The sequence below is a fragment of the Saccopteryx leptura genome, chromosome 3 (genome assembly GCF_036850995.1).
Source record: "Saccopteryx leptura isolate mSacLep1 chromosome 3, mSacLep1_pri_phased_curated, whole genome shotgun sequence".
Classification (NCBI taxonomy): domain Eukaryota; kingdom Metazoa; phylum Chordata; class Mammalia; order Chiroptera; family Emballonuridae; genus Saccopteryx; species Saccopteryx leptura.
The window spans coordinates 306,104,125-306,130,285 of record NC_089505.1 but is presented as its reverse complement, the minus strand read 5'-3'; the positions used below and the strand labels follow the sequence as shown (position 1 = coordinate 306,130,285).

The 26,161-nt window shown below is 41.7% G+C and overlaps 1 protein-coding gene across 8 annotated transcripts in view; it reads left to right on the top strand.

The window, feature by feature from the left end:
* Window positions 1–26,161, top strand: part of SULF1 (sulfatase 1) — a 169,424-nt gene that overhangs the window by 107,906 nt on the left and 35,357 nt on the right. For 7 of the 8 annotated variants that reach the window (XM_066378925.1, XM_066378919.1, XM_066378922.1 and 4 more), the window contains 6 exons: window positions 8,774–8,925; window positions 11,233–11,402; window positions 22,137–22,287; window positions 23,226–23,401; window positions 25,030–25,158; window positions 25,427–25,483. In XM_066378925.1, the coding sequence (XP_066235022.1) occupies window positions 8,774–8,925; window positions 11,233–11,402; window positions 22,137–22,287; window positions 23,226–23,401; window positions 25,030–25,158; window positions 25,427–25,483 (835 nt within the window). The remainder of the gene's footprint in view (window positions 1–8,773; window positions 8,926–11,232; window positions 11,403–22,136; window positions 22,288–23,225; window positions 23,402–25,029; window positions 25,159–25,426; window positions 25,484–26,161) is intronic. The other variant, XM_066378924.1, reaches the window with a different exon arrangement.

Here is a 26,161-nt window from a genome sequence, read left to right as displayed (position 1 = left end):
AGATTACTCTTTCCCACTAATCTCAGGAAACATATACCCATGTGCTTCTCTGCAGAGTGCCCTGTGGACACTTAATACTTGTTATTTATGGATGAAAATATTCATTGTGAATATGACAGCACTGTCATTTACAGACATCTCAAGATAGCCACTCACAGCTCCTCCCATGAATCCCAGGGGTGTTTACTTATGTTCAGGAAAGAAACTAGCTTACTAAGAGTGCCTTATCCTGAGTGTGTTTTCTCACATAAGTGATTTAAATTTATAGCACCTTTCATCTGAGAGCTCTAAAGCAATTTGCAAATCCATCAGGCATCCCTATAGGGTTTATAGATAGCAAATGTACTTGGCTCTGTTTTATAACTGAAGTGGAGATTTCAAAAATAGTGTGACCGGCTCAGAAGCAAAATGAGCAGTGGTCCCCTAATGCCTGGTTCCTGGTTTTAACCACACAATTTTGTTTTGTTCCTGGAAAGCATTGTCTGAGATCAGGCCTTTCAACTCGCAGGCTCCTCATAATTTAATCCCTAACAGTGGACCTGCAGCTTGAAGGGTTGGGACTCCCACCATAGGTAGAGTGTTGTGGATGATGTTCATGACAAACGGGGATGCGGGATGACTCAGGGACCAAGAGCGGTCAACTAGCGTTTATGAAATTATTTCAGGGCTAAACCAAGAAAGGGGGGAAAGAGGATGAATAAGTTTTGGAGGCATGGTCTACAGCAATGTGACATCATTGACAGTATTGTATTGTGTACTTGAAATTTGCTGAAAGGGTAGCTCTTTGGTGTTCTCACCACAAAGAGGAGAAAAGGAAAATGGTAAAGGTGTGAGGTGATGGATATGTTGATTGGCGATGGTGAATACTTCACAATGTTTATGTATATTGGGCCATCATGTTGTATACCTTTATTATTCAATATATACAATTTTTGATTGTTGGTTATGTTTCAATAAAGCTGAAGATGGAGTGGGAAAAATGGGGGAAAAAAATTAGCTACTTTCTGCCAGGCATGTTAGCTAAGTTGTCCCACCTAATTCTTACCAAAACCTTGAGAGAAAAGATTTGCCCATGTAAACGGTTACTCAAGAGAATTAATTATCTAAGAACGCAGGCTAGTCGGTGATAGAATCAATCCAGTCCACCTGATTCCAAAGCCTCTCCTCTTCTCATTGTCTTATTTCTTTGCATGTGTTACTGTTGTGCCTCACTCCAAAGTGCCTTACAGACACACATAAAACATAATAGGACAGAGTGCAATAAGGACCCCGGCAAATGGAAATGGAGAGAAATAATTAAAGTCAAGGCAAAGACTGGTATACAACATGCATGCCTGGGAGATGTGGAGAAAGGCTGCCTACTTGAAAATAAGCTTCCTGATGGCAAAAGCAAAAATGGAAACACCATCTATGGCAAAGTGCACTGGGTCACCAAGAGGAAAACAGCTCAGGGGTTTCTAAGAAGTGCTGTGCATTCCGGTACCTGTTAGGATTAGGCTGTGTTGTATTCATCCGACAATGGATAGCAAGAGCTTGAATGAAATTCATAGATAATTTAGTGCAGTTCCCTTATTTTCAGACGAGCAAACTTAGACCCACAAGATTAAGGTGACTTGTTGAAGTGACACATCTAATGTTCTAATGGGAAAACCAGGTGTCAGGACCTTGGTCTTCAGGGATCTTTCCAGTGTGCTACCCTAACCTCATACGTTGGGTCTAGGATGCAATTGCACATCATAAGGCTTTGCCCATGACAAGTGTCTGATCTATTGTTCAGCCCAGCAGGCCCACTTCATTCAGTTGTCTTCTTTAGGGAGATTTGTTCTTGGAAACTAAGATTCTGAAGCCAACCTTCTCCTCAGGGGTCTATACACTTAGGTAATAATGGAATTTATAGTGAGTCATACTACAAAGTAAAATAATTTTTGTAGGGTAACAAAGACTTATCCAAATACTTAGTGCAGAAAATAAATTTTGATGTGTCCATTAGTAAATCAGAAAAATTGTAGATGGAAGACTAAAATGACAGTGATAGAGGCCCTGGCTGGTTAGCTCAGTTGGTTAAGATGTGACCCTGGTATGCTAAGGTTGCCTGTTCTATCCCCAGTCAGGGCACATACAAGGAGCAACCAATGAATTCATAAATGACTGAAACAACAAATCAATCTCTCTCATTCTCTCTCTCTCCTTTTTTTCCTTTCTTCTCTTTCTCTCAAATCAATAAAAATTAAAAAAAATAAATAAATGACAGTGATAGAGATCTACCAGAGGTTAAATTCATCTTTGATGGGAACATGTTAAAGTGTCTGAGACAATTAGGAAGTAAAGCTGTCTTTGTGACAGTAGTCATTGATCTAACCAGAGACAGTGACACATTCAAAAACAAACAAGTATACTGAGATGACAGGCGCCATAATTTCTTAGGAAATTAAGAGAATTGGCAAGTGAGTATTAAATCAGCATAATTATTTATGAGTCACTAGACTAGTCAGAGAAGAGTCAATGTAATAAAGATTTTATTGTTTTCTTAATAATTAATACATTATTTGGAACACTTAGCTGAGAACCTAAGAAAAATAATGAAGGAAACTGACATGTATTATACATAAATATCCATTGAGAGAAAAGCACAGAGTAGCTATCAGATTTATGAAGAAAGCTCAGAGAAGACAAATTACTAAGAGGCTTATTTTGGGAGGAATCCAGAATACATGGATGTAAATGAATTGAATTGATCCAATATTATATCTACCGTTGTATGACATGATTTTTTTTTCTCAGAATGGAGGCATATGTTTGGACTGGCTGTAGCCAAAATTTTTCTAAACTTACTCATGGAAAATATGAGTCCAACACAGCTTAAGTGTTTGAGAAAGGGAAAATACAGTAACATGTCTATTGCATTTTATGTTCTGACAAGTGAGCTGGGAACGACATTGGATTATCTATCATAAAAATTGAATATCCTGCCTGACTCTATGCTCAAAATATTTTTTACTTTAAATTTCTTGTGAGGGTATAGCCATGCCTGCGAAACCTGGCAGAGTTTAAGGTAAAGGTGCTAATCCACGTTTCAGAGTGTTAGCAAACACCCAAACCAGCTGAGGGCACCTAGAGTCACATCCTAGCTCTGCCTTCCATTTGTTTTAAGAACTTGTAAAGAGGCCAATTTTCCAACCGATTAAATGAAGAGATTGGACTAGAATGATTCCTAAGTTCTCTTTCCTATCCAACATTGTACTGTAATCTTATCTTAACCACTATAATTATTATATTGATTTATTTAAAAATTTTTGTGTTCAAATTATAACCAGAGCACACAATACGTGATAATCGCATGTGAATTCAATTTTAGCCTTGCTAATTTTACATATCACTGGAGTGGAGGGAGAAATATTTAAGAGAGATCTACAATAAATCATTTTGTTAAGTATTCTTTTGTAACAAAGCAATTTAGACAAATTAGCCAATATTCTGTTTCCATGTCTTTTTGTATTATAAAATTTATGTTATCTATGGCAAAAATATTTATTCTCTAATATGGAATTTTTTTAATGCAGAGTCCACTTAAAATAAGACATACTAATATTATTTTAAAAGTTACATATTACAGGCCCTGGCCGGTTGGCTCAGCGGTAGAGCGTCGGCCTGGTGTGTGGGAGACCCGGGTTCGATTCCCGGCCAGGGCACATAGGAGAAGCACCCATTTGCTTCTCCACCCCCCCCCCCTTCCTCTCTGTCTCTCTCTTCCCCTCCCGCAGCCAAGGCTCCATTGGAGCAAAGATGGCCCGGGCGCTGGGGATGGCTCCTTGGCCTCTGCCCCAGGCGCTAGAGTGGCTCTGGTTGCGGCAGAGCGACGCCCCGGAGGGGCAGAGCATCGTCCCCTGGTGGGCAGAGTGTTGCCCCTGGTGGGCGTGCCAGGTGGATCCCGGTCAGGCGCATGCGGGAGTCTGTCTGACTGTCTCTCCCCGTTTCCAGCTTCAGGAAAAAAAAAAAAAGTTACATATTACAGATTTTCAATAAGTACATCAACATAAGGTATAGCATACCACAGTACCTGTTTCTTTAGCCTCTGCATGCTTAGACATACACTGGGCACTGGAATCTGAAGAGATATAAAATAAGATTCCTGTCTTCATTAGATGTACAATCTAACTGGGGAAACCACACTCATGTATACAAGTTAACTTAAGAAGAAATCATCATTTTTACTGGGTTTATAATTATGTATATTTTTAGTTACAACCCGTGAAGTCCTGTGACCCAAATCCATCAATGATCTAGAGTAAAATCTCAGTTAATATATCATTTGTTATATTCCATAAAAGTTAACTTCTCCACAACATCTGAAATCTTTTGCCTAGTTACTATTGCTGACTTTAAAAAAATATGCCTTTACTTCAAATAGTCAAGGAAAACTTTTCTGTGTGTGATGATGCAGATGGTCCTGGAAAGTGTAGCTTGGCCTAAAGTCAAAAATAATTATCGGCAGGGCTTTGTGATCTTTCTCCTGACACTTAACCCCACCACCACCTTCTCAAACAGCTGTGCAGGGATGTGTGCAGTGGCGTCCCAGAGAAAATGATGCAGAAGGACGGGGTGGTGGCATGTTAGTGATGAATGCAGATAATACACTAGTAAGTTCAGTTGCATGGCCAATGCCAAAGGACAGAAAAACTTCAAACCACACATAATATAATGGCAATAGGGGCAAGAAAGTAAAATTCACTTTGGGGAGAGAGAGATTCCGTACATCTGGAGGAAAATAATTAGAAGCCCAGATAATCAATTGCAGATCGCTACCAGGAAGCGTCATGTTGAAAGAGGCCAGGGGTGATTACAAATGAGTCTCAGTGTCAGGAGGCAACAAGAAAAGCCAAGAGTCACTTGAAGCTGCCAGTGCCGGCCGGGGTGTCACTTTGTGACTCATGAGGTCCTGGTCTCCTCTTGGAACAAACGTGATGGGTGAGGGCACATCTGGAAAACTGAGTACATTCTTTACACCCCATTAACACAAAGACACCGAAAACCTGGAGGGAGTTCTGACGTGAATAGCAAGCGCTGTAAAGAGACTTGCAGAGCTAGTTTATAAGGGCAGGATGAAAGGGAAGGGAATAGCCATGGCGATGAGTAGAAAACAGTGCAAAATAACCTCACAGGGAAAACAATGAAGGAAGGGCTTGGCGTGGCTGCCTTGAGAGGAAAAAAACAAAAAATACAACTACCAGTGGCAGGAAAACTTTTTAAAACTAATCAAGCTGGAGAATGGAAGCCAAAGAGGAATTTGTTGCTACAAGATACTTCAGATCGGGAAGGAGAAATATTGTAACCTCTCAAGAAATGTTTACAAATGCAGGAGTGCAGAACTCCAGGGCGAGAGTCCTTGCGCTACAGAATGGTAAATTATTTCAAACCAGAACACAGAGTTTGAAAGGATAAAGATAATGGTGATGCTAATAACTAGAGCAGTAGCAGCACTTAAAAAGCCCTTGTTGTGTGCCAGGCACTGTGTTAAGCACTTTATGTATGTATTATCTCATTTAATCCTGACAACAATCCTACCACTATTGTTATTATCATCTTTATGGTTTTAGGAAAGGGAATCAGAGGTAGAGTGAGGTAAGTAACTTGCCTCTAGTCACCCAACAGAGCAAGTAGGAACCCAAGCAGGTTGGCTCCAGGGCATAGATCCCAACCCCACTGTGCTCTTTTACTTCTTTGAAAACAAACGGAGAGAAAAATGGAATAAACCCTCAGGGATGAGGGCAGGAAGAGCAGAGAGCTGGGCCTGAGGTTACTAAGTGTACGCTTGCTGGAAACAGACGCCCTCTGGCGTAGCGTTGTTGGGGTGTGGTGCTGGTCAGCACCCTGTGACTCTAAGCCATGTTGCTTTTGTCGGAAAAGGAAACTTATCTTGTGGTTCTGGGTAAAAGGTGGTTAGTGTCTGAAGACAAGAACCCCTCATTAGAAAACTTCCTGCTGCACAGAGTCAGCTCGGAGGGAAATCCTGAGTCACAGCTGACGTAAGGAGAGCCTGCGACACCGTCCTACGCCCGTGGAGCTGCTCCAGGGCCCTGGCAGAATCTTCAAACAGTAGGGCTCGGCTGAGGGACAGCTGGATTCATGCACTCCTTCACAGATTCAACAGATAAACACGCATTCAACAAATAAGTAAATGTTGCCACATTCCTTAGATTGGAGTCAACCTTTCAAAAAAAAAAAAAAAACAATCTGAGAAATACCAACTTCAGCACTCAGAAGCTCTAGTCTATGAAAATAATTAGACCAAATCAGCATAAGCATTATAATTCAAGTGAAAACACAAAAATTAACAAGTCTGTTAAACCCCTGAATACATGGGGGTCCATGAACCCCAGTTCAAGAAACAAAATTTATGTAACCCTTATACTATATATGTGCAAGGATGGGGGGGGGGCACAGAGACGAGACAATGGCAGTGTTTGCCCACAGACACTGTACAGTCTAAGGAGGTGTAGGCTTCCGTGTGAACATGACTACCACTAGGAAGGAAGGGAAGGTATCATGAGAGCCGCAGACACAAATTGCTGTGAGATTGGGGCAAGAAACCCAGGAATGACGTGGCATACGCTTGGCCTTGGGACAGAGAGAGGGAGTGAAGAGGCAGCTCGGATGGAGGTAGAGTGGTGGACACCCGAGCACCAGAGCTGGGGAGAGGGACACGGACGGAGAAACACAGAGGGGCTTGGAGAGAGAGCGACTTTGTTCTGACCCGAGGAAGGCGTGGTTAGCACTCTCTGAAACTAAACTGGATCCTGCAGGTGACAAGGGTCCATCTAGAGATTGTGAGAAGAGGGTGATATGACCAAAGCTGGTCCTCAGGAAGGTGTCAGTGAGCGTGGAAGGGCCTGGAGCCCAGCAAGGAAAGCTGGCCAGGAGACTGGGCATCTGTGGGGGTATCACGTAATCAGAGGAGGCCAGGTTCAAGAGCGATACCCAGGTAGAAGCAACAGGTGGGGGTGACTGCTAGGCAAGGTGCAGGAGAAATCAAGGGAGGGTCTCAGTTGCCAAGCCTGGTCACCCAGCAGGCTCATTAAAGGATAGCTGAGAAGTAAACTTGGGAGGGAAAATGATTAGCACTATTTTGATAACTGCACTATGGGGCAAGTAAAACATTCAGATGGAGATGTCCTACGGGTAGTTGTCTATCAAAGATGAAACCAGAGTGGATAGCTATGCCTTAAAGGCGTGGGAACGATGTACGGTGGATAAGTTTAAGGTTCAGAAATGTGTGCTTTAAGAGCAAAACTAGTGAAGTTCCTAGATCCTAGATCCGTTTCATCATCCAAGCCAGTCACCCAGAAACTACCTTTCCACACGTTCGTAAGTGGAGGCATCTGTAAAACCTGCTTATTGAAGCCAGGAACTGCCTTTGACAGAGGACATGGTCTTCTCCCTAAATTACAGACGGAAGCCTTCCAAACATCAGAAACAGTGAAACTGGCATGCATGTGTGTATGTATGTACAGATACAGGTGTGTGTGTACACACCTCTACACACAAATATATATATGTATTCCTATATATACACATGTAAAATAGAATGTTCTCTATCTAGTCCTTCATACTTGAGGGAAGACTATGTATGTGTGTAATAGGGTACTCAAACATTTAGGTTTAGCCTGTGTAGTGCTTGTTTATACCTGTTTTCCTGGTGTAATTACAATAATTACAAAGGGTATGTCTTTCTCTCTCAGAAGTATACCAACAATACGCTACGGCTACCTTCTGCTAGTTAGAAGGCATCCACCTTCATGATCAAACCCCTTTTGTTCCTGAAATTCCAACCTTCCTTACTGTCCCCCAGCCCTCTTCTGAGCATGATCTTCGGCAGAGGACCATATCATGGTTTGCCTCTGAAAGGATCAGTAAGCCTTGTTGCACAGTTTCTTTCTTGGATGTGACGTGCTGCAGTTACAATGTGAAGGCCTTCCAGTGGCCTTTTCAGTGAGCAGTGGAGTATGGATGGTACATATACTTTGATTATATTCTATGACTATATTCTATGAAAATTAGTGATCTACATAGCAGCTCTATGATGCCAGAGTTTTCGCTTATGAAGAGTTAGATATACACATTTGTAAAATACACATAATGTAACCACAGGTGACATAAAGTATAAGACACATAAACACCCCGACCACGTCCCATAAAAACAAAGATGACCATGGTCCCTTGGTTTGGGAAATCTTTATTCTCTGGATGTGCAAAAAGAAAGACAAGCTTTTTAGTAGTGTTTATGTAATTCACAGCTCTCCAACACTAAGTTAAAAAAACTTATCACAAAAGCTGAACTTTCATTTCTCCAATCCATGGGTGCCGAGGGGTAGCATTCCAAATCTCACACTGGCTGCTTCTCGATTGTTGCATCAACTTCACAAAAGGGTACGTTCTGCTGGGATCCCAATAAAACCCTAAGAATAGCTCATCCAGATCCCAGTAAAACCCCAAGAATAGCTCATTCAGAGTACCATGATAATTATAGTGATTTTATTGAATTACAATTCATGTACTTGGGGGCTGCTTTAATTTATTCAAAAGGTAAATGTGTCTGTGTCACTTTGCCAAAGGATTGGAGTACCACAGTAACATTATTTTGGCATCCACTTTACCTAGGTTAACTTTTGTTCTATATTCTCTTTTTCAAGCCAACATTTCATATTTATGCATTTATACATTTATTTATGATTAATCATTTCATATGAAAAAATAATCCATTTTTCCTCCATTGCAGCCTTTTTTGGAAAATACCTCAATGAATATAATGGCAGCTACATCCCTCCTGGGTGGCGAGAATGGCTTGGATTAATCAAGAATTCTCGTTTCTATAATTACACTGTTTGTCGCAATGGCATCAAAGAAAAGCATGGATTTGATTATGCAAAGGTAATTTTCAGCACTTTTACACTGCATCCATTTACTTTGTGCATAATGGGGAACAGCCATTTTCAGCAAATTAACCTATCCACAGATTGGCTTTCTATGTTCTCACAATGTTCAAATGAGAAATTTTAAGGTAATTTTAAACTCCAGGCAAGAAAAGGCTCTCAAGGACCACTGACTCCATATAGTGATGTTTTCCCCTCATTAGAACACAAGGCAATCAGCCTTTGATGAAAGCATCATCAAGAAAATCATAGATGCCTCCACCCCTTCTTGTGAGAATTTTTGGTTTCTCTCCCACACCCCCAGAGGATGTGATCACATAATCAAATGTTCATTGCAAATGTTCATATTGTACTGTTTTGCTTTTCATTGGCATTAAAGTCAATTTGTCTTCAGATTTAGGTTAAGAATAAGAGCAGACAAGTGGAATAATCAAAAGTTAGGAACTCCCACTCCTCCCTTATACTCCTGTTTGACCAAACTTAGGAGACAAGGACACCTGCCCCATGGCGGCTGCAGTCCCCAAGTATCTCTAAAGCTGTCAATCCTGGGATTTCCAAACCACTTCGTGGAAACTGGAATTGACATGCCCCAGGGCTCTCTAACAAATGGATCCTAGATTAGACTTTAAAATTCCCAAGGGTTCTGCAATTGCCAATGTAAATAAAACAACTTTCAGATCACAGGAGTGAAGGGGAAAATATCTGTGCATTTAGCCCGCTAATTAGCCTAAAAAGCCTTCTTCTTCCCTTCCAGTCATACTCATCTTATCCTCATTTACCTAAAAGAAGCCGAGAACCTGCTCTGTCTAGCACAGATCATTGCAAAGAGCCGCTGGTAGAAAGAGAAAGAGGGAACTTGATTTAATTTGGGCACATTGCTGTCCTTATGCTTGACCTGATTTGAGCACAGGGGACTTGGTGGAAGATAAGGTGTAAGTCTCCTCTCATACCCTTCAGAAAACAATGAATGCAAATTAATTCACAGACATTGCTAATAGGTTCCCAGACTCATCAAAGTTGAGAGCTGGTAGAGACCTTGGAGGCAGATTTGAGCTGTGTGTCCTACAAAGTGCATTGATTGTCACCACCATCATTTTTTATCTATGGGGATGCTTTTCATGCTCCTTATTCAAGCTATTAACCTTTCTACCCCTGTGGTCCCGAGGAGAGCAGAGTAATCAAGAGTCCCTCCAAAGACTAAATCAGCAGAACTAGCCCATTACCACAGTTGATTAAGTGTCAAAGACACTGTGTCCAAAAAAAGTATGTATCTTCTTTTAGTGGGGAAAGGGATGAGACAGACACTCCCATGGAAGAAGATGATAGTCTGTGGACTTGTCCTAACACTGACTGAGTCACAGATTTTTGTCCCTTGGGCACTGCTTTTGCAGCTGTTTGGGTCCTTAAATCTACATGTGATTAGTCATGCCTGGAAGCCTCTGCCACACTGTGGGGCGCTTTCTGCAGTTTATGCTGGAGCTTTGGGCCATTGACACACAGAGAGGCAGGTGGTTTAATTTAAGTTTTTGCCTTTTCTTTCCTTTGCATCCCATTTCTTCCCTCCCCTTCAGAGATTTGCCCCAACCCCTTGCACTGCAGGTTAAGTCACTTTATTAACAAGTCAGGCTCGAATCCCAGCAACTATATCATTTTAATTGTGCCGTTAACAGAGGATAATCTGCAGGAAGTCAACTGCTTCCCATATTTAGTGCTTCAAGTAAAGTAACAAATAAAACGTTTTGGTTTTTCCCTGGCACCCTGATTTTGGCCAAGGTTTTCTTTAGCAATTATTGTATAATTCCCACAGGTGAATTTTTAATTTAAAGGAAAGATCTTTTTCTGCATTTGTGTGTTTGTGTGTGTGTGTGTTCTGCAACTGTGAATGCGTCGTGGGCGTGGGTGTTTCCTGCCCTTGAAGTAATTAAATTTTTTGTCAATGGATTACATCAACAAAATCTGAGAATGAAATATGTATCCGGTGTTTCCTGTGCTCTAGCATTTGGGTTGCCAGATCTGATCATTATCTTGGGCAAACAGGACTTGACTTTTTTCTTTCCTAATTGCTAAGTTGCATATTACTTAAACTACATTTCTTGCGTGTTACCAGCTAGCAACCCTAGAAAGTCACTGGCAACTGATTTTTCTGGGGAAGGTGTTTTGCTGCCCTGAGAAGTCCAGTGTTCCTTCCGGCTTTAGACCTTACCTGGTCATTCAGTGAGTTGCTTCTGAGGAAAGAAGTATTCAAATGTGATCTGATGACTGTCACCTTTTGTAATTTCTGTTTTGTGTCGAATGTATGTTTCAGGACTACTTCACAGACTTAATCACTAACGAGAGCATTAATTACTTCAAAATGTCTAAGAGAATGTATCCCCATAGGCCCATTATGATGGTGATCAGCCACGCTGCGCCCCACGGCCCCGAGGACTCGGCCCCACAGTTTTCAAAACTGTACCCCAATGCTTCCCAACACATGTGAGTAATGCCGTTGGATCTGGGACCTGCTGAACATGGGCCTCTCCTTTGCTCCCCACCCTGCTTCTCTCCTCACCCAATTTCCTTCCACATGGCAGGAACACCAGTTTTGGCTGGGTCACCACAGAACGGGCCTGAATCCCAGGGCCTCGTCTAAGTGGTCTGATTGATTAGGAATCACATTTCTAGTATTTGTGAGTGGCTCAAAGGAAAAAAAATAGGAGTACACAGGGTGAATGGGGCGATTTTTATCAATTTGGTTGTCTTAAGATTCATGAGTATCACCTCATAATAATAATGATTACACGGTTTGCTTTTCATAGCAGCTGAGTGGCGACCCTGGTCTGGCGATTGAAACACGATTCATTTTCTGGGAGAAAACTGGCAGCTTTGCTGCAGACGTGCAATTAAGATTGTTCCAGAAAGCAGCTGGAGGGGGCTTGCCCAAGAGGCCTGCCCAGGTCATGTCTTTAAAGTAACCTGGCATTTCTTTCCAAGAGGAGGGGTTAGGGAGGCTCAAAGACTAGGGACTAGACAGAGAGCAGAGAGCTGTATTATGCTGACACGTCTCACTAGCCAAGAGTGGACAAGTCTGGGTGTTTTGGCAGCAAAGAATGTGATTTTTTTTTACTCTGTTGACACATTTTCTTCTTACGCATTGTAATAATATGCAGTCTTCCACACAGAGCAGCTGGCTCTGGGTCTGCTGAAAGTTCAGTCCTCAGAGAGATTGGGAACAGGAATCGATATATGTTTTATTCCTAAAGCTCCCAAATTGAGTCTTAATCTGGCAGTGCTTAAATACCATCCCTTTTTATCCACATTGATTTTCTAGCCATGATCCCAGACAAGAAGTAAATGGATGAGATGTATAGTTGACCTGTGGGCTTAGGGGTGCTGAGCCCCTTGTAATTGAAAATCCGTGTGGAAGTTCTGATTCCCCAAAAGTCTAACTACAGTAGACTCTTGCTTCCTACAAGGTTCCAGGACACCCCCCACCCCGTGTATACCAAAATGTGTGGATGCTCAAGTCCCTGGCATACATTGGGATAGAACAATGCATATAGTCAGCCCTCCATATCCACGGATTCCCAATCCACAGTTGGTTGAATCCATGGTGCCACGCCCAGAGATAGACCAACTGTGCACCTACTCCGTAAGTGGACTGATGCAGTTTAAACCTTGTTGTTCAAAGGTCAGCCGTACTTCCTATGGAGAGAGAGAAGTAACTACTGAAGGCACTCTAGTTGCTGGTCATTACACATTTCTGGAAACATGGCTATGTTCTTATTTTGTTTCTGATTATATTGTAATTAATAGACTGATGACTCCTGGTAGTAGACTATAGATCATTTCTATGTATCAAGTGATTTAGAAAGAAAGAAGGAGGTCAGAGCTGACTTAGGACAAAAACTAACAATTCATATGGAGCCAGGGTCCATAACCTACTGAGCATGCCCAAGAACTCAGAGAATTGAGTGTTTTAACGCATAAAATATCATCAATGAGTAAACAAGGGTGCCCAACCCCTAGGGAATAGGGTCTTGGGGAGGCCCCGTGTTTTGGAATTGGCCCCATGGACAGATATGTAAACCTCTGAAGATCAACCCTACATGTAACCATGCAGCTAAACTCATGAGTGAAGCCTGTGAGTAGCCAGTGCCTCTCCACTACAGATCACTTACAAAGCTAGTATCCAGCTGACTCAGTGAAAGAAAATGGATTTTGCAAGCTCCTTCCTGCCCTATGACCCACTTCCCCTTTTCTTTTGAGTCAGAAATCACCTGTGTAGCTTCTTCAGTTGCATAAGCAGATTCCCGGCCTAAGGTGACTTTCTACAACAGTCAATTTGACCAGTGTTTTCTAGGATTTGAGGAAGAAGGGTTGGCAAAATAGGTTTTGTGGAAAAATCAGCCGCAGGTCAAGGGGTTCAGTCTGGCAGCTCAGTCAGTGTCAAGCATAGACAACAGTTGTAGGAAGAGAGGATGCTGCAGAGTTCCCAGGGCCTCAGTTATAGCTAAAAAAGCACTTCTGATTCCAGCAATTAAAAATTTTATTCAGTTTCTCCAATATTTATGAGTGCCACCTATGACACCATGCTGCATAGAAAGTAGACATGAGGAAGACACAGTTGTTGACATTGGAGAACCATAAGCTAGAACAGGGGTTGGCACTCTGGGACCAATTCCAGCTTGACACAGCTGGTCACAGTTTTTGTTAGTAAAGTTTTATTGAAACATGGCCATACCCATTCATTTAGATATTGTCTATAGCTGCTTTCACAGAACAACGTCAGAGCTGAGTCGTTGTGGCAAGTACTGTGTAGCCTGCAGTGCTTAAAATATTTACTATCTGGTCCTTTGCAGAACTAGTTTGCCCTCGCTCCCTGTTCTAGGGGGAGTACAGGCAAGTGTCCCGGTAGCCACATTACCAGCAGGACCAGAACTGTTAAGACCTCGAGGAGGCATGCAGGGTGTTGAGGAAGTTTTGAAGAGGAAGTGTTCACATCTTTTTAGGGGACCAGAAAAATTTCATGGACCAGAATGCATTCAAAGTGAGCCTGAAAGGGTGGATACAATTCCTGCAGCTGATTCTACAGACTGAGTTGATTACTTCAGGAAGAGAATGGAGCTCGGACAAATGGTCACCCTGTGAGGCAATCTAAGATGTGACCTAGGAAGTAGAGAAAGGGTGTAAGGAAAGTGGGGGGGGGGGGGTTAAAACTAGAAAGGGAAACAAGCAGAATATAAGGATTTGAGTGAATTTGTACATGAACATAAGCAGAGAGTCACTGGAGATCATTTTGTAGGGTAGTGGCATAATATCTGACTTGGTCGTTTTTTACATGGAAATAGTGTCAGTAATTTTTAGTTTAAATGAATCGCCTGTGAGCCTTACTAAGGAGTTCATAAAGCAAAATTTACACGCAACAGAGGGGCAAGTATTCAGTCCTTAGAGGCATAGAAGAGCAGGTTCCTGTCTCAGCTATTTTTACTGTCAATTTCTTCAACCTCTCAGAAGATCCATTGTCTCATCTGTAAAATAATGATAATACTAGCACCTGACATGGTACCATGAGTGAAAATCAAGAGAAGCAGCATAGCGAAAGTCCTCACATAGGTCCTGCGACATGGCAGTCACTCAGTGATGCTAATTCTTATCGATATTTTCTATGAAGAAGAAGCATGTAACGGTGCCCTTTCTTGTTTTATCTTTCCTGACCTACAAAAAGTGCAGTTTCATTTGGTTCAACTTAAGGTCCAGGGAAAGCGGCTAGAGAAATGACAGGCTGATACTCGCCCATTGTGACATGACAAATCTCTTGACACTCTTTAAAGACTCACATTGTGATGCGCCTCCTGCAACTGGCCATTCTAAAAACACAGGATAAGCAGCAGTACGGGTTATGCTATCTCTCCCAGGTGCAAAATGTGTTCTATGGGCAAGTGCCAGTTTGGAGAGCAACCTTAGCCATAGAAAATGAAAATCCGTGTGGTAGGCTGAGCGACTGAGCTTCTCTTTGCCGCTAAGCCTTGGGCTTTGGTGCACCTAGAATGTGGAGATCCGCCATCTCCCTGCCAGCCTTAGGAGCTTTGGATTGCTGGCATCTTTATTGTAAAGGTCTCCCAGCTGTCACTGGAGGAAGGGGTTGGAGAGGGTCAGTGTGTGTCCGTTGTCACTGTGAGTGACAGCACAGGTTCACAGTTCAGTCTGCAGACAAAAGGAGTGAGACAAATGGAAGACAAGTGCCAGTCATGGTGCATGGAGCTCCTGAGTGGCCTGTGTCCTAGCGAAAACATTAGCAACCCATTGCAGCAGAGGGGTGGAAGCTGAGTAGTCTGAAGAAAGATTTGGCAGCCCCAGTGAAAACAAAGCACAAAGCTGTAGACACGGCCACATTGGAGGAACCCAAGTAATGTGAACACTTCCTTTAGGTCACCTTCCTTGGTGGCCAAGCATTATTGAGATGCCTTTTATCCATCTTTGGGTTATAGCTATGTGATCCTCTCAGCCTAGAGCAAAGAGATCATGTTTCCATGGTGTTTGCTGTTCCCAACAAAGGAAGGAAGCCTGGCCAATACTGGCTTGTTGGCTTTACAAACTGAGGCTAGAGGTTATGCCTACCAACTCGGAATGAGAGCGGATTATTGGCCACTCATGACAGAAGGCGCTGTTTGATCAGAAAATAGCTCAGCGGCTCCTGGCCTCTGAGAAATATGAGGGCACTTCATCGTAATAATACACAGAACCATTCTTATCACAGAGCCCTTCGCCATGGCTAACAGCCTATTGTACTTTTCTAGAAGGTGTCTCTCCAGTATCCTCAGAGTAATGCTGTATTCTCATTCTGCCTTTGACATAACTTGTCTTGGCCTCAGTGATGTCATAATATGCTCCTGTGATAAAAGCTGTGACAAGGAGATTCCACTGACCTACTGGATGATTCAATGGAAAACATATAAAGTTCCCTTATCACCTTCCTGCCAACAATGCCCCTATCAACTTAAAATATCTTTTTTAACAGTTTCTTCTTCCCATACCTAGAAATGTGTCTCTGTGACTGTGTGAACACACAGACACAGGTTCAAGCAAAACGTAAAATCTCCCTTGAACAATCTATGTCTACTAACTTGCAAAAACCATTCTGAAAGTGGAGCTTTTGGACAAACACAATGTGTTAAATAGAAAACTATTTCGTGTAAATCTCCGAACAAAGTTTTATGAGACACTTTTGTTACCTCAAGTTGAAAAGAAATGTTTTGCCTTGAGTAGAAGTTGAACATTCTTACTTCATTTCTTCCAAAAATATAGAAAAGGAAATGCTTCTGAAGATGTAAGAATTTTAAATTCTCCATAAAAATTCCTGATTTGGGCAGAACTAGTTGTCCCCTTTCCTGTGTTTCCACTTTGTTTTTCTCTTCATCTTTCCTGCTCATCCCATTTCTTGAAGTCCAACTGCACAACTCCAGGGGGCAGCACTCATACAAAATGCCACGTAAACGGTGCCCTGGAGTGATACAGGCAGCTCTTTCCTGAAGGCAGAACCAAGTGTTTCACCTCTACCTCCTGGTTTCTAATGAGCACAGTTTAGCAAGTGAATAAACGTGTCAACCAGCCCAAGGAGCTGACATTAAAACCTTTTACAAATAATATAAAAATAGTTAAATAATCAGTTTTATGACTTAAAAGGACATCTAAAGATAATAAAATTCCATACATTTTTAAATTGAAAAATAAAGACCTAAAGTCTACTTAAAAAAAAAAGACCCCAAAATGGCTTTGTCCAGGTCACATAAGTAGACAGGGCCATAGCTGGAGCCAAAACTCAGTTCTGTTGGAACCAGTACTCTTCCCACTAGGCTTGCTCAACACCAATCACAGTCCCAGTCAATATTAGAGGTAGTTCTTATTAGGTATTGGCAAAATTCTAATTGGCATTTGCACCATTGAAGACTCTTTAAATTAGTTTGATGATATAGCTATAATCAAGATCATTTGGTATTATTCTGCATGTGTTCAATGTTACCTACCTGAAGACATTTGAACTCATATGGGGAATATCTCCACAAATTCAATTAAATAAGTCCAATTTTAGTGAAAGCTGAGATCATGTGGCTTGGGAGATTAAGTATAGAATTTCCAATTTAATGCTTTAAGTGTGTGTCTTAAATCTCTGTAACTGGCTTATTCTGGGAACTGAAACCTATTTCATTTCTCAGCGAATGATTGTCCTGCTACCAACACCCCTTAAGACTTAGATCATCAGGGTTTTTGTTGTTGTTTGAGACTAAATAACAAATGAAGAAAACACACACTCAACTGTAACACACATAGAAATATATTTATTTTCACTGGTGACAACAAAGGCCATCAGTGGTAAGAATGAACTGCCAAAAGTTCTTTGCTTTTCCCCAAGTATGGATTTAATCTACAACACATGCATTTCTTGAAACTATTTCTTTGCTAGTAAGAATTATCCTCCTAAAATATTCACCCATCAAAAAGAAAGATGCCATTATTGATTTTCAGGATTCTTATTTCTGTTATGTCAATACGCAAGACTCAAAGGGAATCAAAGGCCAAAGAGAATTGACATTGATGTTGAAGGCTGAACTTAAAAATGCAGAGAGCTGAGCAATAAAGTCCAACCAGTAGAGTGCCTGGAGAGAAACAATGTGCAGGGAAGTTTGCTGGTGAGAGTTAACCTTTTCAAGTACTGGAATAGTCTAGTGAGGGTTACAGGTACGTTTTCTTGAGAGTTGAAGGTCTGGAGTGCACAATTCTGGGCAAAACTTGTACCTGAAAAGACAACAAAGTCTCACCAGACCAGGCACATGTGACTGTAACTCAAGCGAATTTTGGATTTTTTCTTCTTTTTTTTTTCTTTTTCTTTTTTAAGAGAGCAAAAGAAACTCTATAACAACAATTTGGTCTTTTGTCCTCTCAGTGTTAAAGCAAACAGCCAGTGTTACCTACCTTTCCGCTGGTGCATCCAGGGTGCCTTGCAGGGTCAAACCGTGTTCTGTATTTGCAACGAAAGTCTAGGCTCAGCACCTGGTGGGAGGTATCTGAATGGGATGCAGGAGCTGCTAATGTTTTCAATCAGGATGAAAGCTGAGGATTTCAGGACTCACTTTTCTATAGAAAGAAATGTTAGTGTTAAGTTCTCCTTTTGATAACTGGGATTTTGAGGTGCTTCTTGGGAACTGTGGTTCAGGGCTCTGGTCACTGTGATGTCACGGAAGGAGCTCCAGCCCCAGCAGATCCTTTCTGTACCCTTCACTTTCTTGTTTGTATACAGGAGTAAAATGCCCTGCCTGCCTCTCAGGGTTGCCACAGTAACCAAATGAGCTGGAAAATAAGCTCTTTCCCAGTGCTCATAAGTATGGGTATGTGGTCCTGGGATTAGTTCTTTCAGTCACTGAAATCCTTTTAACCTTCATAAGAACTCCTTAAAGTATTATACCCATTATATAGATCAGGAAACAGAGGCTTAGAGAAAAAGTTGCCCACCATCCTCACTCTAGTAAGTAACAAGATGAGAATTCAAGTCTGATTTCAAAACATCGTGGAACTATTGGATATGTGGTTTCCAAATTTTTCTTAAAATGAATTATCTGCTTCTTTCACTGACTTGCGTTCCAACTGACAGGGCTGGCCCGTTTGAGTAATTGTAAATCAATTCTTAGTTAAGGAAGCAAGCCTTAATTAGCACTGGGGGACAGAAGGCTGTATCTTCCAGGAATTTGGCAGACCCCAGCAGGAGGCAACCACAGGCCTTTGGCAAAAGATCAGTTTTCAACAACATTGTCAATTTCAGTGACCCCCCCCCCCCCTTCCACCTGCAGGTCCCTGAACAGCTGCTGTGCTGTGGGAAGCAGTGGCAGTCAGTCTTCCTTTAAAAGACATATGCATACCTCCCCTTCCCTGCTCCCTGCTGGGATCCCACCTGGGATTTCTGCCCCACATCAAGAAATTCAGAGAAAAAAAAAAAAAGACCGGAGAGTACAGCTTTGACAACTGACTTGCACTCTCCATTTTAATATAAGCCAGATTTAACATATGTCAGTCTGTAAACCCGGAGTCCAATTGGAGGCTTGTAATTTGCTCTTCGTCCAAGTGAGGAGGAGCCACACCAGGCACATCAAGGTAACTGGAGGAAGATCTAATTTGCCCACCGTGAGCCCCGCCGTTTCAATTCCCTATTGAAGTTTTTATTTGTGTTGACATTTTGTGGTTTTAAAAAAAAGTCCACTAGATTTATTTTAAAATGAAGGTGCACCAACATCAAAGGCAGTCAGTGTAAGGTATTTTTCCCCACCAAGGAAGAAGGAAGGGGCGTAGCCGTCAGAAGAGGATGTTTAGGTGTTTTGAAGAAACCTGGTGTAATCTTTTATGGCCGAATTCTTTATCAGTGAATGGTCAGGGACCTTTCACACAACTTGCTATATTTCTCTGACCTCAAACGACCCCCCACGGGTAAAAATCCCTTTCCAATGGGATTTAGAAGCTCCCTCTCTCCTCTTTAGCTACTTAATCTAATCCTGTTTGTAACTCAACATGCTGCGTGAAGAATGAGAAACTTCAGCTGGTGACTTTTCCTTCTGCACCAGCTCCTGAGACACAGAGTCTGATCTGGCCCGTGGTTCACTTTCAAGACACGAGGAACCCTTTCAGGCCAAAAAAGGGGGGGGGGGGCGTTCGGTTTCTGAGTCATATACTCAGTGAAAGAGAAAAAAGTTGATACTGAAAGTTTCTCTTAAAAAGAATGGCAGGTCCGGGCGCTGGGCATGGCTCTGTGGCCTCTGCCTCAGGCGCTAGAGTGGCTCTGGTCGCAATATGGCGACGCCCAGGATGGGCAGAGCATCGCCCCCTGGGGGGCAGAGCACCGCCCCTGGTGGGCGTGCCGGGTGGATCCCGGTCGGGCGCATGCGGGAGTCTGTCTGACTGTCTCTCCCTGTTTCCAGCTTCAGAAAAATGAAAAAGAAAAAAAAAAAAAAAAAAAAAAAAAGAATGGCAGGTGATACCTGGAGAGCTTGCTTGTTTCTTGATGCTACAGGATTTTTTCAACCCAGACACTTATATAAAATATATTTGTTTATTGGCTCATGTACGAAACTCATGCACTTCCTCTGTGTTCTAAGCACTTGTTAGAGATATAGATTGATATGATATGATATATGATATGATATTATATAGATATAGATATATAGTTATAGGTAGATAGATAAAGTTGTTCCTCAAAAGAACTTCTTAAGAGAGATGCTATTAGCCCCATTGGCAGGTGAGCACTGAGCTATATTGCTTCTCCCACTCTACAAATCTGCCTTTTTAAAAGGGAGTTGACTTTACACTTCTGAGCATAAGTTGTACAGTGTCTTCTGTGCTCAGTGTTGTACTGGCTTTAGAGTTGTTGCCCTCCTGCTGGCTAACCAGCATCTGTGCAGATAGATCACCAGCTAATTTTTTGTTTCAACAAGGCCAGCGGTACCCAAACAGCATTCTCAACTATCAAAAGAGAGGTTCTGCAAGTCCACTGGAAATGTATAGTAACAGGTGGCATTACTATAGCTCAGTGTGCATGGAAATGCCCCAGGGCACAGTCATGTGTGAACTCTGCACGTACCCCATAGAAAATTCACTCCACGACAGAACCAGGTCAAGGCTCCTGAACCCACCGGCTCACAGCGACTGGCAGTTTCTATAGTTTTATAATACTAATAATGCCACTTGAAGGGGTCACCTTCAGTCATCATTATGTACACTCTTTCACTGGGATCCTCCCAGAACAAACAGGGATGGTAATTAAATTTTTTAATCAGCATAGACTGTTACTTGTTTTGTGAGACTAGCTATTTTTAAAGTTGTGGTTCGTATGAAAAGCAATCTTGAGGGTAGGAAGTGGCCTTCACTTTTCTTTCATTTGTTAAAGGAAATGGGTTTTGGAATTGAGTCCCGGTTCCTCTACCTGCTTTGTTAACCTGAGGAAGTTAACTTTGCTAAGCCTCAGTTTTCTCAGCTGTAAAATGGGAATGACAAACCTATTTCCCAGAAGAGCTGAGATAATGAAAGGAGTTAATGTATATAAAACATTTAGCACAATACTTAACACATGATACATACTAAGTTTTAATACTAAACTGCTTTTACATGTTTAATAATATCTAAGGAGAAGGTTCAAGCACATTAGAGTCTGATGGAGAGGTCATATATACACCGATAATTCTCAGTGTGAGAATCACTGCAGCAAAGATACGTTGTTCGGGAGTATGAGGTAGCAGCATTTACTGGCTGAGAGAGTTGGATAAAACATCAAAGAGAAGGTGATATATTTTGTAGGGCCCCCAATGTAAAGTATGGGATATCACTGGGATCTTTGCAAGATTAAATATAGGCTCGGACCAACCTGTTCTAGAACATTAGGACCCACCTCCCTCTAGTTAACAAAAATTATTCTTTGCATCAATATTGGTTTGTCTATAATAAACACCTTTATTGGTGAGCATGTGTATTATAAAATGGACTTGGTTATAATTCCAGTAAATCCAATTAAACTATGGTATCTATAAACAAGGTTAGGAATGAGAAAAACTCATATACTAGATACACAGTGGTGGGCAAAAGTTGTGAGCACACAAAACACAGAGTCTACTCTTGTATTATTATTTATTAATTTTGGTATTCTTTTTCCATACAAACACCTGTAAACCTACTTTTACACACCCCATATAAGTAATCAATAAAATGCCCTAGTAAATTCAAGAGAAAAAAAATGTGTTGAAATTATGATTCATCATTCCACATAACATATTTGTAACTTTATTGAATAGCCTAATTAGCAATAAAATTTTATGAGTTAGCATCAACACAAGAACATTCTCTTCTACATTTCTGAATTTTATCTGTAGCTTTGTAACATTACCACCATGATCACCTTGATGTGTTTCTATACATTTTGTTCAGTGAACCCAAATGAACTTGTACTAATCAGATTTTCAGCTGCCAGTCTTGGTCATATAAGGTTGAAGCCATGTACCTTCAGAGGACATGTGCTGTTTGGGGTAGTGAAGACTTTAGCTCCTCTGGAATGTATAGAAGACACATGGGAGAGAAAAATACTTTGGCAGAGGCTCATTATCTTTCCTAAATGATCATTTCACAACCGTTAACCTGAGGTATTTCTCTAAGAGACTGAAAAAATATGTAGTAAGACTCATTTCTGGATATTTTCAGAACTCCTAGTTATAACTATGCACCAAATATGGATAAGCACTGGATTATGCAGTACACGGGACCCATGCTGCCCATCCACATGGAATTTACCAACGTCCTACATCGCAAACGGCTGCAGACTTTGATGTCAGTGGATGATTCTGTGGAAAGGGTAAGCACAAGAAGTTGCCTCGGTGATAGGTTTTGGTCCAACTTTTTCAGTCTTGCCAATCCTGTTTTGTGGTGGTTTTGCTTTGTTTTTGTTTTTACCGTTTTGTTGAGAGAGAAGTGAAAGAGAATTTATCAGCCCCTTTATCTTGCGCTTCCTTCCATGGCCTCTCCAGGCCTGATTCTTGTGGAGCCCATAGAAGAGAGGACATAAAAATCCAAAGCATCATAAATCAAGGGCTACCCCCCACAAATACCGTCAGGAATTAAGCAAATAATATCAATAACTAAAGCAGGGCCAGTATAAGACAATGGAGAGTGGTGAACTTGAAATTAAGTGCTCCATCTACAGCAAGGAGGAACGACTGAGCGGGAGCTCATTTCTGTCGTGTAGAATGTGGACCCAGTATGGTTAAATCTACTAACCTTTTAAAGGAATCCAGAAGTACAAAAATTGTATTTGGAATTTCATGAATTTTAAAACATAACCTAAGCCAAGCAAGACCCGCCTAAGGATAGATCTAGCTGGCTCAGGCTCAGAAGCAAGCCTGTTTTTAGCCCTTGATAACTAGCTGTAAGAGTGATCATATTTAAATTTACTTTAACAACTAATTTTTCAAAGTAAAACCTGTAAGTTTGGTGGTGGAGCTTATTTTGTAGGTTTTTTATTTGTATTTTTTCAAATAGGTGAACAAAGACCTTTAAGTAGCATGTGCCAGATTCAAAAATGTTACCTTTCAACTGTATCATTGGACTATTTCCCTCCAGGATTGTAAGCAACAACAACAAAAAAATGTGGTTAACATTTGCATGTGTTCGGTATATGAAAGCAAATCTTGCCTTTTAAAAATAATAGAGGAAAGATTTGGGGGAAATCATTGCAACACCGTTGTCATCGTACCCTCGCGATGGCTGGTGACGTGCCCCTGTGCTGTGTTTCAGCTGTATAACATGCTGGTGGAAACGGGGGAGCTGGAGAACACCTACATCATCTACACCGCCGACCACGGCTACCACATCGGGCAGTTCGGCCTGGTCAAGGGGAAGTCCATGCCATATGATTTTGATATTCGTGTGCCTTTCTTTATCCGCGGGCCAAGTGTAGAACCTGGATCCATGTACGTATTTTCTCTGTTTGCAAAATCCGTCTGTCATAGTTCATGTGCATCTGAGATAATTCGATTACTGATCTCAGTGTCTGGTTTCCTTTCATCCAAAACAAAAAAAAGGGTATGCGTAGGCTGGTAATTTAGAAGATGAAAACCTACACTCCCTCCCCCTTCACCCCTTGTTAATTTAACTAAAGTATACTATTTAAAGAGAAAGGAAAAATAACTCTAACTCTATCTATCAATGATTCATTTTCTCAAATTGACCAGAATTCGTGACACATGGGCCTGTGTACACAGATACATAATATGATATTTAGAAACATTATCCTTACTTTATTTAATCAGAAACATATACATTGTCCTTTTTAAAAAGCCATCCTCTTAGTTTTAATTTTTTTTTAATTATTGCTAAAGAACTTTTTTATTTTTTATTTTCTTTTTACTTTTTATTAAATGCATTGGAGTGACACTGGTTAACAAAAAGAACTCTAATTAAACATTTTAAAGCATGATTGAAAAAAGAAAGAAAGAAAAGAAGTCAAAAGGACAAGTTCTATTTCTGACACCTTAGGCAAGCCACTGCATCCCTTTGCGTCACTCTTTTCCCGTCGTAAGATAGGGTTCCCGTGCCCTGCCAACCACAGCAGAACGTCCTGTGTAAAATGAGAACGTGTGCCTGAAACAATTATGGAAAGAGTGGAAGGAAAGAATGCATGTAGAATTTAAAAGCTCATAGGGCCCTTTAAGAGCCTCTAGCCTGGACCCCTGATTTAATGATGGAGCAACTCAACAGACAGCATCAGTGCCTCTCAGAGTCCCTGATCCCAGAGGTAGCAGCGTCAGGGCCCAGAACCCAAGTATCTCATTCTCAACCGTGTGCAGGATTCCACCACCGCCCAGGCAGAAGGCACTGGCAGTGAGGAAGGTTTTTAGGAAGAATGTTATTATGTCTCTTCAAGTCATTAGAAACACCTTAGGAATTGCCAAATCCAGAATTAGCAGGCTTCGTGTTTTTGTTTTTAATTTTGGGGGTTGACATCGTTTGCCAAGTTATACATTTTTCAAGTGTACAACTCAATATAACACCATCTACAACCCACATCATGGCCCCTGCTAGCCCCAAGCAAAGACCCTTTCTGCCCCCATTACCCCCTCCTTGCCCACCTCACCCCGGCTATTGCCACTCTGTAGTCTGTATCTGTGTTATAAGTACATGTTTTTTGGCTAACCTTTTCACAGAGCATGGATTGGATTCAACTGTAAAAACCTTGTGTCTTTTTTTAGAAATAGATTTTTAAAGCCCTAGTTTAACAGAGAAGTTACGGACTATCGGGTTTTAGAAGAAAGTATACATCTTACAAAAATTAATTTATCAGGCCAAGATTTGTGTGACAGTGTGGAGAGCTCAGGAGTCTGCTTTCCTCTCCCACGACCCCGTGAGAGTCAGTTAGTCTTGCTCTGTGTGGTCACTGCTAACCACTGAGCCATCCTGATCGAGTGCAGCTCCCCTCTGTAGGAGACCAGACGAGAGGGGTGAGGCACTAAAGGCCAGTGAGTCATGTATGGGGAAAGCAGCCCTAGTGCCACCCTGCACTGGTGTAGGGTCCGGGGCATAACCACCTGTCCCATTGCAGAGTCCCGCAGATCGTTCTAAACATTGATCTGGCCCCCACGATCCTGGACATTGCTGGGCTGGACCCACCTTCTGATGTGGATGGAAAGTCTGTCCTCAAACTTCTGGACCTGGAAAAGCCAGGTAACAGGTGCGTCAACTTTTTTTCCCACAGCCAGCCCCAAGCACACTGGCTCCCAAAGCCAGCCAGCAGCCGAAGGAGGTAGAGGCCAAATAGCGTTGCCCGTGCGTATGATGCCAAGCTGAGAATTTCTCAGTTGTTTATATATAGCATATTGATGGAGATGCAGTCACAGTCTGCGGGAAGTGAGGGGTGTCCCTTTAAATAAACTGTTAGCACAGGTCCGTTTGGAAAGATGTCCAGATGCCAACTGTAAATATTATTATTTTGCTTGCAGGTTTCGAACAAACAAAAAAGCCAAAATTTGGCGTGATACATTCCTCGTGGAAAGAGGGTAATTATTGGCTCCTGGGGTGCTTCTGGGAATCAGTCCTAGTGGGCAGCTCTCCCTGCGGATACCTTTCCCCCTTATTATGGTTTACTAAGCATGCAGATTTCATAAGTCTAGTAACCAAATTGAATGATGTGCTAGTCATTCTTCGCTGGCCAGCAAATAATGATTGTTGCATCAGAATGGTAAAGAATAAATTCTCATAATATGGGACCAAAGCTGTGACATGGCTATGGACTTTACTGTTGGTTTCTCAGTCTTGGTTCCTAATTGGACTCTCTTAACCATCCTTCCCAAGTCCTACCTGGCACCTTTCTGCTTCTTTTCCTGAGGTGCCTTTCTTAGTGTAAAATATACAAACACATGAGATTGTGATTATTTCCAGAGTTGCTTCTGGAGTTCTCTGTTTGACTTATAATGCTCAATGTCTTTGTTTTTTTTTCCTCTATACGCACACTGAGGAAAAGCATGGCTATAATTTTTTTTTTAGCAAACAGAATTTTGAGCATGTACAGCTATACATATATGTCCAAAATTTTGAAATTAATTCTGTGAGGAGAAATGATTCCTTTTCTCCTGACCTCTCATATTCATAGTACCCAGCTTGTCATGAAGGATTCATCAGATGTTGAACTCTTGTGGTCAGAGCCCTGGGCACATTCATTTCTTGCTGTTTGAAGA